We start from the raw sequence: 11,952 nt of genomic DNA on the forward strand, positions 1-11,952 counted from the left end.
GAGTTGGAATTGTTAGAAGTTTAGAAGTATACAGTGATCGTTCACTCCTCTATATCCTTGCAGAATTATGTCCCTTAATTCCAATTTTCTATAATTTCCTTCCTTGACTGGTTCTTATCATTTAGGACTTAAGTACTCACTGCTCAGAGAAGACCTCTTGACTAGTCCTGCTCTCTTTGGTCTCTCGTACTCTTTATGCCTAAAATAGATTTTGAAAAGTAAATGCTTTTTGTAATTTCCTAGTACTTTATGATAGTCTTTTCAACTAAATTGCAAGCTCCTTGAGAACAGATATTAGTTCTTATTTAACATAATTATTAGCTTCTATAGGCTGAGCATAGTACTCAGCATATGCTAAATGCTCATGGTAACTTTTTGGATTCTTTCTATTTTGTTTTCTAGGAATGTATGGTGAATAAGTTCAAGAAAACATCTATTCGTAAGCAGCAGACAAATAATCAAACAGAAGTAGTCAAAATAATCGAAAAAGATGTTATGGAAGGTAAGTACAAATTATTTTAGAAGTTTACAAGTATGTTTTATGTAGCATAACCTAGTGGGCATCATTTCAGTGTAAATGATGCCCACTAGAATGATACAGTACATAGTTATATGTGGTAGCCTGAGTGGGTTTTCAGAAATGAACTCCTTTGACTTCCTGTTCTCATGCTTACAAATTTATCACTACCTATCCTACCCTATGTCCTTCATCTCCGTTTTAGAGGAGAAATCATCTATACTTTTCTACTATCTATCCTCTGTCTTTCTTATCTCTTCTCATCTCCTTAAGGACTTTTGCTCTTCTGTTTTTCAGTCTTTCCTTCTCTTTTGATTACCTCTCTGAAGCCTTTGCTCTCATCTTAAAAACAAACAAAAAGCTCAAACAGAACTCCCCCAAAAGAACAAAGGAAAAGAAAAACATACACTAATTCACCTAAAACCTGCCATTCTCTTTTTTTAACTGTAGTCCACACTGGTCTCCGTTCTTTACTTCCCATTTCTTATTTTACCCACAGTAGACAACTGTCTGCTACCATTAGTTTACTGAAACTGCTCTGGCAGGATACCAACACCAACTTCAATAGGTTCTTTTGAATCTTCTGCAACCTTTTTCACTGATAACTTTATTTCTCATGAATCTATTTCCTCCCATGGTTTCTTTCTATACTGCCATGATGTGCTCAGTATTTCTTTGTCATTTTTTACTTTTTGTGCTTTTCTTTTTCTGCTAGGCTTTTAGAAGTTGATATTTCCTAGCATTCTGTCATTAGTCCTATTATCAACTCTTTATAGTTCTTCCTGATGAATTCATTTACTTACAGAGCCTAAATTGACCTTTTTTGTTAATTACTTATACATCTGTAGCACAGATCTGTCTTCTGAACTCTAATATCATGCAGCCAGTTGCCTATTGACATCTCTTCACAGTCCCACAAAATCAACATAGCCAAAAAATTTATTCTCTTTTTGAGCATCCTCTACCCCATAAAGAAAACAAAAACAACTCAACAAATATCTCTTTCATTTATCTTGAAAGGTAGCACCACCATCAAAGCCAAAAGTGTGAAGTTAATCCTATTACTTACTTTACTGTATGTATAGCATTGTGTCCTTTGGGTTTCATCTTTTAAATATCTACCAAATCTTTTTCTTTACTGCCTCTTTAAATATTGCATTTGTTCAAATCTTTATATGTTCTTTTGACAATTATAGTATTTCCCTAACTAGTTTCCTTCTAGTCTTCCTAATTATTACATAATTTCATTACTTCAGGAATATTCAACGTCTCCCTCATCATCCTCTACAGGATAAAGTACAAATTCCTTGTCATGGCACAAAAAGCTCTCCGTGGTCTAGGCCTTTCTCATTTATCTCTGTTCTCATTTTTCTGTTCCGAGCTTCTTTATACTCTGTGCACTAACCATAGTGAATTACTTGCAATACCCAAAAAGAACCATTTGCTCTCACACTTTTCCCTTGCATATGTTTGTACCTTCACCTGTAATAAACATTGATCACCATTTTCCAGATCCAACATATATTTTGTTCCTTATAAATCCAATTTTGACATCTTTCCCCTGTCCCTACCCACCAGCATTCACAATCAGATTTTTATTTTACTACAAGATTACATTTGTTTTATAGTACATTTTGGGGATGGACTTATAGACTTCAGCACATGATTATATAACATGATTAGGAAATGTAATTATACTTTATAATTTTAATGTTATTCATATGTTTTTAATCCACATATACAGATTTATGAGATATGGTAGAAAAACAACATAAACCTGCATATTCTGATCATTTTTTGGGAAGAAGGGTATAAATATGGAAATGAAATTGTGAAACGATTTGTGGGAAATAAGAATATATGAATCATCTCTTTTCTTATTAATGGACTTTTGCAGGTGTTACTGCAGATGACCACATGATGAAAGTAGAGACTGTTCACTGCAGTGCCTGTAGTGTGTACATCCCTGCTTTACATAGTTCTGTTCAGCAGCATTTAAAATCCCCTGATCACATTAAAGGGAAACAGGTAAGTTTTGATCTGTCTTTAAGTCATTGAATTATTCATCAATCCCTCGTTGTCTTTGAAAGGCCATTGTTTCACACCTACCTGTTTGTGTACAGTCCTGTTAATCTCAGTGTGAATAATTAAAGATACCTAGAGAGTCATTGTAACATAGTGGCTAATAAGATTGTGGGCTCTGGAGCAGGACTTTCTGGGTTTGAATTGTGGTTCAGTACATAACGTGTTAAACAAATAAATTAACTTTCATTGAGTTACCCCATCTGTAAAGTGGGGGTGGATAATCTTACGTGATTATTTAAGGATTAAGTTAATTAGAATACAAAAGGCAAAATAGTGCCTGGTATGTAGTAGGCATTCAGGAAACAAAAGCTGTTGTTGAGCTGTTCTTTTTATTAACATTTTTTTTAAGTTAATATAAAATAGTTTTATGAGAGAATGTGTATGTGTTTTAGAACGAACTATATAAAGGAAAGATTTGATAACATTTTTCTGATAGTTGGGAAAAATAAATTTAAAAAGTATGATTATCAGTTACTGTCTATTGTTACATTTTTGAGTAGAATTTATTTAAAAATTCTAGAAGAATTTACTGTTTTCTTTTTGATTAGCATATTTTTGTTCTACATGGGTTGCTTTTATTTAGTCAAACTTGATTTTCAAGTAAAAAAAGTGTTTATGTTGTGCAAAATTAGTTTGTTTGAAAAGCAAATTTAAAAATTCAAATATTAAAGACAAGTTTTAAATAGAACATACCTGGGTGTTAAATCCATGTTCTGTATTGAAGTGAACCTCATTTAACTCAGACACTTTTAGACTTTTTTTAAGCTACTTTGAGTGCATATAATCTTTTAAAAATTTTTATCTTTTCTCTTTTGATATTCCCTTGACACCTTTTTGGCAACTAGACGTTCCATATTATTAAATTTTCTCCTTTGTATAATACAGTCTTGTGATAGCTACAGCTCAGAAGTAGACTAATTATTCTAACTGCATGAAAAATTATTCTTTCTTTTCTGATAGCATAAAAATTAATAGTTGGAGTAGTTGGCACTGGGGGGAGGTGGATGTAGAGTGGAAAGGAGAGAAAGCAACTGCTAGACCTACTGGATTTATATTATCTGGCCACTGGTTGTGTTTTGTTGAAGCTGATCTGCTCTTTGAATATTCATTATTTTAATCCATTGTGGTCACAGTAGGTATTGTTGCTTGCTAAATTAATTTGTCAGAAAGTACATTTTAAATCTAAGGATTTGAGTTTACAGTGTCATTTTAATTATGAAAATATTTTTCATGGAATGGTTTTAAGTACCTCAATGTGTTCTATCTTTTCATAGGCTTATAAGGAACAAATAAAAAGAGAGAGTGTCTTGACTGCTACAAGCATTTTAAATAATCCAATAGTGAAGGCGCGATACGAACGTTTTGTTAAGGTAAGATGTTGAGCATAAACTTTTTAAAGTTATAGTATTGTAATAATTAAATGGTGACAAAATAAGTCTTTGTGATATTTAAATATAGTACAACATTAGGAAGAATTTTACTTAGTGGCCTGCATTTAGGTAAAACATTTTTTTCCTAATTTTTGGGATTTTTTGTGGGGAGGGAGCAATAAGCTATTCCTCTCTCAACCCCTTTGTAGCTCTGGATCATTTGAGAGCTACATAGGAGTCTGACAGCAGATCAAAATGTTGGCTTTATTCTTGATTTTTAGAAAGGATGACTTGAAAGATATGTTTTAGATATGCAGTTATTATGGACCTTTTAAGATTTCACTTCTACAGTAGATAGGCTTATGTCCCCCCAGCCTCTGTTACTAGTTCAGCTGGACAGCAACAGGTTCCCCCTAGTTTATCGCATGATGTAGAACAGACTGGAATGTACCCTTTCTATTGCTAGGAAGACCCCAAAGGCGGGACCCAGAAGGGATTGAGTTGTACATACCCAATTTCTTCTTCAAGCATTCTAATTGGATAAGTCTTTCCTCTTCCTTGGATAAAGTTGGAGGAGAAGCAGGAGGTCAGATATGTTGCTTCAGAAAAAGCTCCTCATGGAATCAGGAGGCCAGGAGAATAGCTTGCCTCTAATGTTAGGAAACTAAGATGTGAACAATTAGGTATACTTGGTCCACTGCTTCTCACAATTTTTGCCATATATTACTGAGGTGATCCTTCTTTACAGAAAATTCTTCTTTACATATTTTGAACTTATTGTACAAAAACTTATTATTCAGAAAATAATAGAAATAAATTTTAGAGGTTAGTTTTTGAATCTTTATAAAATACCTCATTTAAAATCATTCTATACTTCAAAGGGCTGTTATGCTGAAAATTTACAAAAGTTTCTTATATACATTGGTAACTAAATGTATATTTTATACATGAGAGAAGTTTTGTTTATTTTGGCTGTTTTTCAGATTAACAGGTATTCTGTGAAGAAGCCTGATATATACTTAATGAGCACTAAATTATCCCTCAACCAAATGACTTCCAAGCTGAATAAATCTTTTCTTTTGGCTTGTTTCTTAGGGGCCTATTTTCTGATTTGTTAATCATATTTGTCACTGTTTACTACATTCTCGACACCACTTTTATAAAGCTAGTGCAGCCTTAATTGATATCCAATTTTATGGGAGATATTGGCATAAAAAAGATAAGAGAAATCATAGCTAAATTAGGAAAACTTAGATTTTTATCCTTGTTGTGTCAGAGAAGTTAATAGTTTCTATCGATGTATGGAAGTTTTTAAATTTTTTCAATTAGAGTTGACATTTAATATTATTTTATATTAGTTTCAAGTGTATAACATAGTGATAAGACATATAATTTATAAAGGGATCCCCCCAATTAGTCTAGTACCTATCTGGCATTATATATAGTTATTACCATACTATTGACTATACTCTTTATGCTGAACTTCACATCCCCATGACTGTGTTGTAACTACCAATTTGTACTTCTTAATCTTTTCACCATTTTCACCTAGCCAATCTGGCAATCACCTGTTTGTTCTCTGTATCTATGCACTTGTTTTCGTTTTGTTTGTTCGTTTATTTTGTTTCTTAGATTCCACACATATGTGAAATCATACGGTATTTGTCTTTGTCTGACTTATTTCACTTAGCATAATACCCTCTAGATCCATCTATGTTATTCTTTTTTATGACCAAGCGATAATCTATTGTATGTATGTACCAACTCTTCTTTATCTGTTGTCTACTGAGGGCACTTAGGTTGCTTCCATATCTTGGCTATTGTAATTAATGCTGCAGTGAACATAGGGGTGTATCTGTCTTTTTGAATTAGTGTTTTGGATCTTTGGGTAAATAAATACCCATAAGTGGAATTGCTAGGTCATATGGTAGTTCTATTTTCAATTTTTTGAAGAACTTCCATACTGTTTTCCGTAGAGGCTGTACCAATTTGCAATCCCACCAACAGTGCACAAGGGTTCCCTTTTCTCCACGTCCTCGCCAACACTTGTTTGTTGATTTACGATGTGAAGTGATATTTCATTGTGGTTTTGATATGCATTTCTCTGATGATTAGTGATATTGAACATCTTTTCATGTGTTGTTGATCCTCTGTATGCCTTTTCTGTAGAAATGTCTATTTAGATTGTCTGCCCATTTTTTAATTGAATTGTTAGTTTTTTTGGTATTAAGTTGCATGAGTTCTTTATATGTTTTGGACATTAACTCCTTATCTGATGTTCATTGGCGAATGTCTTCTCCCATTCAGTAGGTTGTCTTTTCATTTTGTTGATCGTTTCCTTTGCTGTGCAAAACTTGTTAGTTTGATGTAGTCCCACTTGTTTATTTTTTCTTTTGTTCTCTTGCCTGAGGTGACATATCAGAAAAAATGTTACTAAGAGCGTTGTCAGAGAGTTTACTGCCTGTGTTTTCTTCTAGAAGTTTTATGGTTTCAGGTCTTAGCATTTAAGTCTTTAATACATTTGAGTTTATTCTTGTATATGGTGTAAGAAGATGGTCCAGTTTCATTTTTTTGCATGTTATCTGTCTAGTTTTCCAAATACCATTTATTGAATAGACTGTCTTTACCCCATTGAATATTCTTGCCTCCTTTTTTCATAGACCAAATAAACCCAAGCCTATGTGGTCATTTAATCTGTGTGTCTGTTTTTATGCCAGTACCATGCTGTTTTGATGACTATAGCCTTGTAGTATAGTTTTATGTCAGGTAGTGTTATACCTCCAACTTTCTTCTTTCTCAAGATTGCTGCGCCTATTTGGAGTCTTTTATGGTTCCATATCAATTTTAGGATTATTTGTTTTAATTCTGTGAAAAATTTCATTGGTATTTTTATAGGAATTGCATTGAATCTATAGATTGCTTTCGATAGTATGGCCATTTTAACCATATTCTTTCTATCCATGAGCATAGTATATGCTTCCATTCATTTGTGTCTTCTTCAATTTCTTCATCGACTTATAATTTACTGAGTACAGGTCTGTCTTTTACCTCCTTGGTTAAATTTATTCCGAGGTATTTGATTTGATTTGATTTGATTTTTGATGCAATTGTAAATGGGCTTGTTTTCTTCATTTTTCTTTTCTGATAGTTTATTGTTGGTATTTTAAGAATGCAACCAATTTCTGAATATTAATTTTGTATCCTGCTACCTTTCTGAATTCATTTCTCAGTTCTAACAGTTTTTTTGGTGGAATCTTTAGGATTCTCTCTATGTAGTAACATGTCATCTGCAAATAATGACAATTTTACTTCTTCATTCCCAATTTAGATACCTTTTACTTCTCTGATTGCTGTGGCTAGGACTTCTCTGAAAGTAATTTTTAATGAGAGAAGAATACATGAGAGAAGAATACAATGAGAGAAGTTAGAAGTTCCATATAGGATTTTCAAGTTATACTTTAGAGTCACTTCATGAAATGAGAGACATCACTGATAGAGTGTCTTGCTCATGTACTTATGGGGAGAAAGTACCTGAACTGAGGAGAACTACTATAAAACCTTGTTATTCTGAATGTGATCCATGGACCAGGAACTGATTTATATGCATTAAAGTTCAAGAAGCACTGGTGTCACATTGCTGAATGATTTCCCTTTGTTCAGCATTTCTGTCTGCTCTGTGCCCCGCTGTCATTCCCCAGAAAATCTGCTGTGGGTGGAGCTCTGGTCATGGCTTTAAACTCTTTCACTTTCAAGCGCTCTCAGTCTGACAATGTCCTTTTTAATCTTTGTCCCATGAAGATAATCAGTTCATCAATTTTTACCAATTCTCCAACTGTATCATCTCGTTCCACCTTCACTCCCTTCCCTGAACATTCATGGTCAGGCCTAACAACAATGCAGAGCTGCCATTCTAAAATTCCTTACTTATCTGTTCTTCTGCCACTTACAAGTTCCCAGCATTACTGTCTGTCTTGCTGAAACCACATGAATTTGTGCCAGTACTATGTTTGCCACATTTTCACTGCAGTTCACAATAATTTTACTTATTACCAGTCAATGTACTATGCTTCCTATAGTGACTTTTAAACCTTTTCTGCTCTTCACATATCCAGATTTCATCTTTATTTCCCTTACTTCCCATTTGCTTTTCTCTTAGGGAGATGTACCATTAGATGTGAACTCTATAGTTCTCTCCTTTCCGCCTTACATTTATGTATCTTTTCCTCACCTTTATTGTCATCTGTAAAGGAAAATACCTTTTGCCTTTCATCTTGTTTCATCAGTTAACTCTTTCCTTACTTGCTTCTGACTTTTTCCTATTATTTTACTGCCTTCCCTACACAGACATGCTTTTGAGTTTCCTAAACTAAAAATAACTTTTTCTAATCCCTGGCCATCTCCATCATTTTATCTCCTATCACCACACTTAAAAAGGTAGTTTACCCTGCATTGTGCACTTTATATTATTCACTCTTTAACCTAGTAGTTCTCAACTGGAAATATGTAATTAGAATCACCTGTGAGGCTAAAAATCAAAAATTTGCCTAGGGCCTTTTTAAGACCTTTTAAATTAGGGTTTTCCAAACTTCTCTGATAAATATCTACTAAAATGCTTTTTAAGTATGCAGGTTACCATAATTCTTCTCTGGAAATTTTGATTCAAGAGGTCTGAAATTAATTTAGGAATTTGTGTATTTAGCAGGAGCTCCACTACTTGACTGAATTAAAATTTCAGAGTGTGGGACTTGTGTCTGTGTTTTTTGAGAGCTTCACAGGAAATTGTGATAATTCTTGGGCAATCATTGCTGTCTCACTTTCCCTTATATTATCCTTTTGAAACTGTTCTAAGATTACCAGTGACCTAATTTTCAGATGAAAAGTTTTTAATGTTTTATTCTTTATAATTTATAATTTTAAACTTACGAAAGTAAAAGGGATAATATATAAATCCTTCAAGTTCTCTCACTCAGCTTTAATAATTATCAACTCTAGAGACCTTTTTCAGTTCTTCTTTACTGTTTATTTGTTTGTATTACTTGACACTGTTGATAATTTTAGAAATTCAGTTAAGCCTTCTAGTTTATGGAGTGTAAAGTAACAACTTCAGTAATGTATATACATAAAGATATTTAGTGCATTCATCATAAGTTAAAATGCTTCAAATAATACTTATGTTTATGATATAGAAAGTAAAACATTCACTGGTAGAAAAAGGAATCCTGATTTTAAAAGCTATTTTTCCTTATGTTTTTAGGGTGAGAATCCTTTTGAAATTCAAGATCATTCTCAAGATCAGCAAATAGAAGGAGACGAGGAGGAGGAAGAAAAGATTGATGAACCTATTGAAGAAGAAGAGGAAGAGGAAGAAGAAGAGGAAGTGGGGGAAGGAGAAGAAGTAGAAGAAGTAGAGGAAGCAGGAGAAGGTGGAGGAGTAGAGGAGGGAGTGGGAGATGTCGAGGAAGCAGGGGACCTACAGGGAGTGGGGGAAGAAAGGGCAGTGGGGGGAGGAGAGGCAGTGGGGGAAGGAGAGGCAGTGGGGGAAGGAGAGGAAGAAGCAAAGGCAGAGCCTGTCAGCTTCCCTGTTGACCAAGCTGAAGAAAATTAAGTATAAGGTATCATATTTAAAAGAAGCTTTAAATTTCTGTCCTAATGTGGAAAAGGGTAAGAATTTAAATAGTTTAAAATATGAGTGTTAACACCCATGTTGCATGCATTCCACACATTAAAATTTGTTTTATATAATTTCTAAATGTTTGGCATTTGTTTAATAAAATGAAGGTAAGACTATTTTAGTTTAGTTTTTATAGCTACCAAACTTATATTCGATAAATTGTTTGTATGATTTTTAAGCTTAGTTTTTATTACTTTATTGGTGTTAGGATAACAGATGTGTATTGTTAGTATATCTATTCTAATCATTTGAACTTAAATGCTGCTCTTGGGAGTATATATTCAAGTGTGCATTAATGTTTTGAATACTTACCCTGGAAGAGATAAATTGGGCAAGTATTTTGTGCTATGTGTATTTTTTTACTGCATTGGACATTGAATAGTACTTTGCGTTAAGATACGCTTAAAGGCTTTTTGTGACCATGTTTCCCTTTGTAGCAATAAAATGTTTTTTACAAAAACTCCCTGGATTAGCAATTTTAAATGAAACAATTCATCAATTAAATGAGTATTTAAAATCAGAATTTGCCTTAATGCACTAGTTCGGCTCACAGGTATTTCAAGACGATTGAGAAAACTTGAATTAAAGAAAAATTTTACCTCAGTCATCATATTTTTAAAAAGTATTACTAAATATTTTTTAACATATTTCAAATAGATGTCAGTCTATAACTGACCTATTTATACTTGTTTTAATTTATTTCTTTTCTCTGTGCCTGTGTCAAATATTGAAATCATTTTGAAAATACATTTGAATACAAATAATTTTTCATAGTTGTGTTCTTTTGTCATGTCAGTTTGGCTGAGGAACCAAGAAACAAACTATCACTTTTAAAAAAAAATTACTTCTCTCTTGACTATTTCTCTCCTTTTTTTACATTTTATAGATCACGTACTTATTCAGAAAAAGAAAATGAGATTGATAGATGATCTATTTTCAAATGACCATCTATGTTACTGAAAAGCAGTACTCTTTGAATCTTTATTCTGGCTTCTTGGGAGGGGAACTCTTAGTGAAATTAGCTTCTCAAAATTTCGAGGCATCAAATGGATCAGTATATGGGCATACTAAATAATTTTAAGGTTTTAAGTAGATGATTGTATGGGCATTTGTAGACTTTCACAGGTAATTTCTCTGCATTTAACAAAGCTTTTAAAGATAGATTCCGCCCCCCCCCCCCAGGAGAATGTGAGTTTATTGTTGTGAGCTAGATTTGCTTATCTTTCAGTTGAGAAAATCTAATAGACATTTATATCCACTTGAAGGGATTTGAAGCCAAATAAGTTTAGTTGAAGCCTGGAGACTAGATAGGATCCAGTTTTTACTAACAGAGGTCAGAAAGAAAGCCTTTTTGCTCAGGAGTTCAAATTTCAAGGATATTAGGACTTGATTAATCCTATTTTCTCCTTTCTAAAAAAAATATTCATGGTAGGGCTAAGGTAAAAGGAGAGAATAGATTCCTTTGGGTTATAATTAGTAGATTCTTTTGGTAATAAGTAGAGTTTTTTTTGTTTTAGTTTTTGTTTTTAAGAAACTTGGAAAAAATCCTGTATAAAAAGAATCCTGTATAACAACTTGTAAGTAGATGTTTTAGAATGACAGGAAAGAACATCTAAGTAGTAATTTTTGTAGGAAACATGTAAAAACCTTTATTCAGACTAGCTTATTTGCAAGTTATTAATAAAGTGCATTTTGTTATTGTGCTTAATTTAGTAATTAAAATTTATGTATCTTCTGTTAGATAATTTATAAATCATTTGCAGGCAGATTAATTTTTGTGATCATTCGTGTATATTTTATACTTTTGTGATAAGGATTTATGTAATCTCTTTAATAACTTTTCAACTTCTGTTATTATTTTTCTTTATTAAAAAGTAAAACATTAGTTCTAATAACCAAAGAAATTTATTTACAACCTATATAGTTGTTTAGTTGTTTACAAACCTATACAGGTGTCTAGGAAACTGTCCTGTGTTCTTCCCTTTTTATCTCCTTCTACCTCTGATCTATCAGAAAGTCTGTGTTTTCTACTCGCAAAATTTATCTGCCCATTCTTCCATCTTTGCTGCTTCCAATCCAGTTCAAGTCAACATCATCTCTTTCCTGGACTATTGAAATAGCTTATTAACTAATCTTGCTTCCACTCTGGCCCTGCTAGACTCAATTTTTCACACAGAAGAATAATCTCTTAAGAATGTAATTCAGATTACTCTGGCCTTCTGCTGCTTTTTGTAGTTGTACAATCCAAACTCCTTATCGTGGCAATCAGACCTGGCCTAGCTTTCCAACTTTATATCATGCCATTCTTG

The 11,952-nt window shown here is 33.0% G+C and overlaps 1 protein-coding gene across 3 annotated transcripts in view; it reads left to right on the forward strand.

The window, feature by feature from the left end:
• The window catches only part of ZNF326 (zinc finger protein 326), a 35,230-nt gene extending 25,127 nt beyond the window's left edge, over positions 1-10,103 (forward strand). For all 3 annotated transcript variants that reach the window (XM_011355621.2, XM_011355622.2, XM_023528087.1), the window contains 4 exons: positions 403-502; positions 2,415-2,545; positions 3,877-3,972; positions 9,227-10,103. In XM_011355621.2, coding sequence (XP_011353923.1) covers positions 403-502; positions 2,415-2,545; positions 3,877-3,972; positions 9,227-9,577 — 678 coding nt within the window. In that variant the 3' untranslated portion in view covers positions 9,578-10,103. The remainder of the gene's footprint in view (positions 1-402; positions 503-2,414; positions 2,546-3,876; positions 3,973-9,226) is intronic.
• The last annotated feature ends 1,849 nt before the right edge of the window (positions 10,104-11,952 follow it).

This window comes from Pteropus vampyrus, unplaced genomic scaffold, assembly GCF_000151845.1.
Source record: "Pteropus vampyrus isolate Shadow unplaced genomic scaffold, Pvam_2.0 Scaffold22, whole genome shotgun sequence".
Taxonomy (NCBI): Eukaryota; Metazoa; Chordata; class Mammalia; order Chiroptera; family Pteropodidae; genus Pteropus; species Pteropus vampyrus.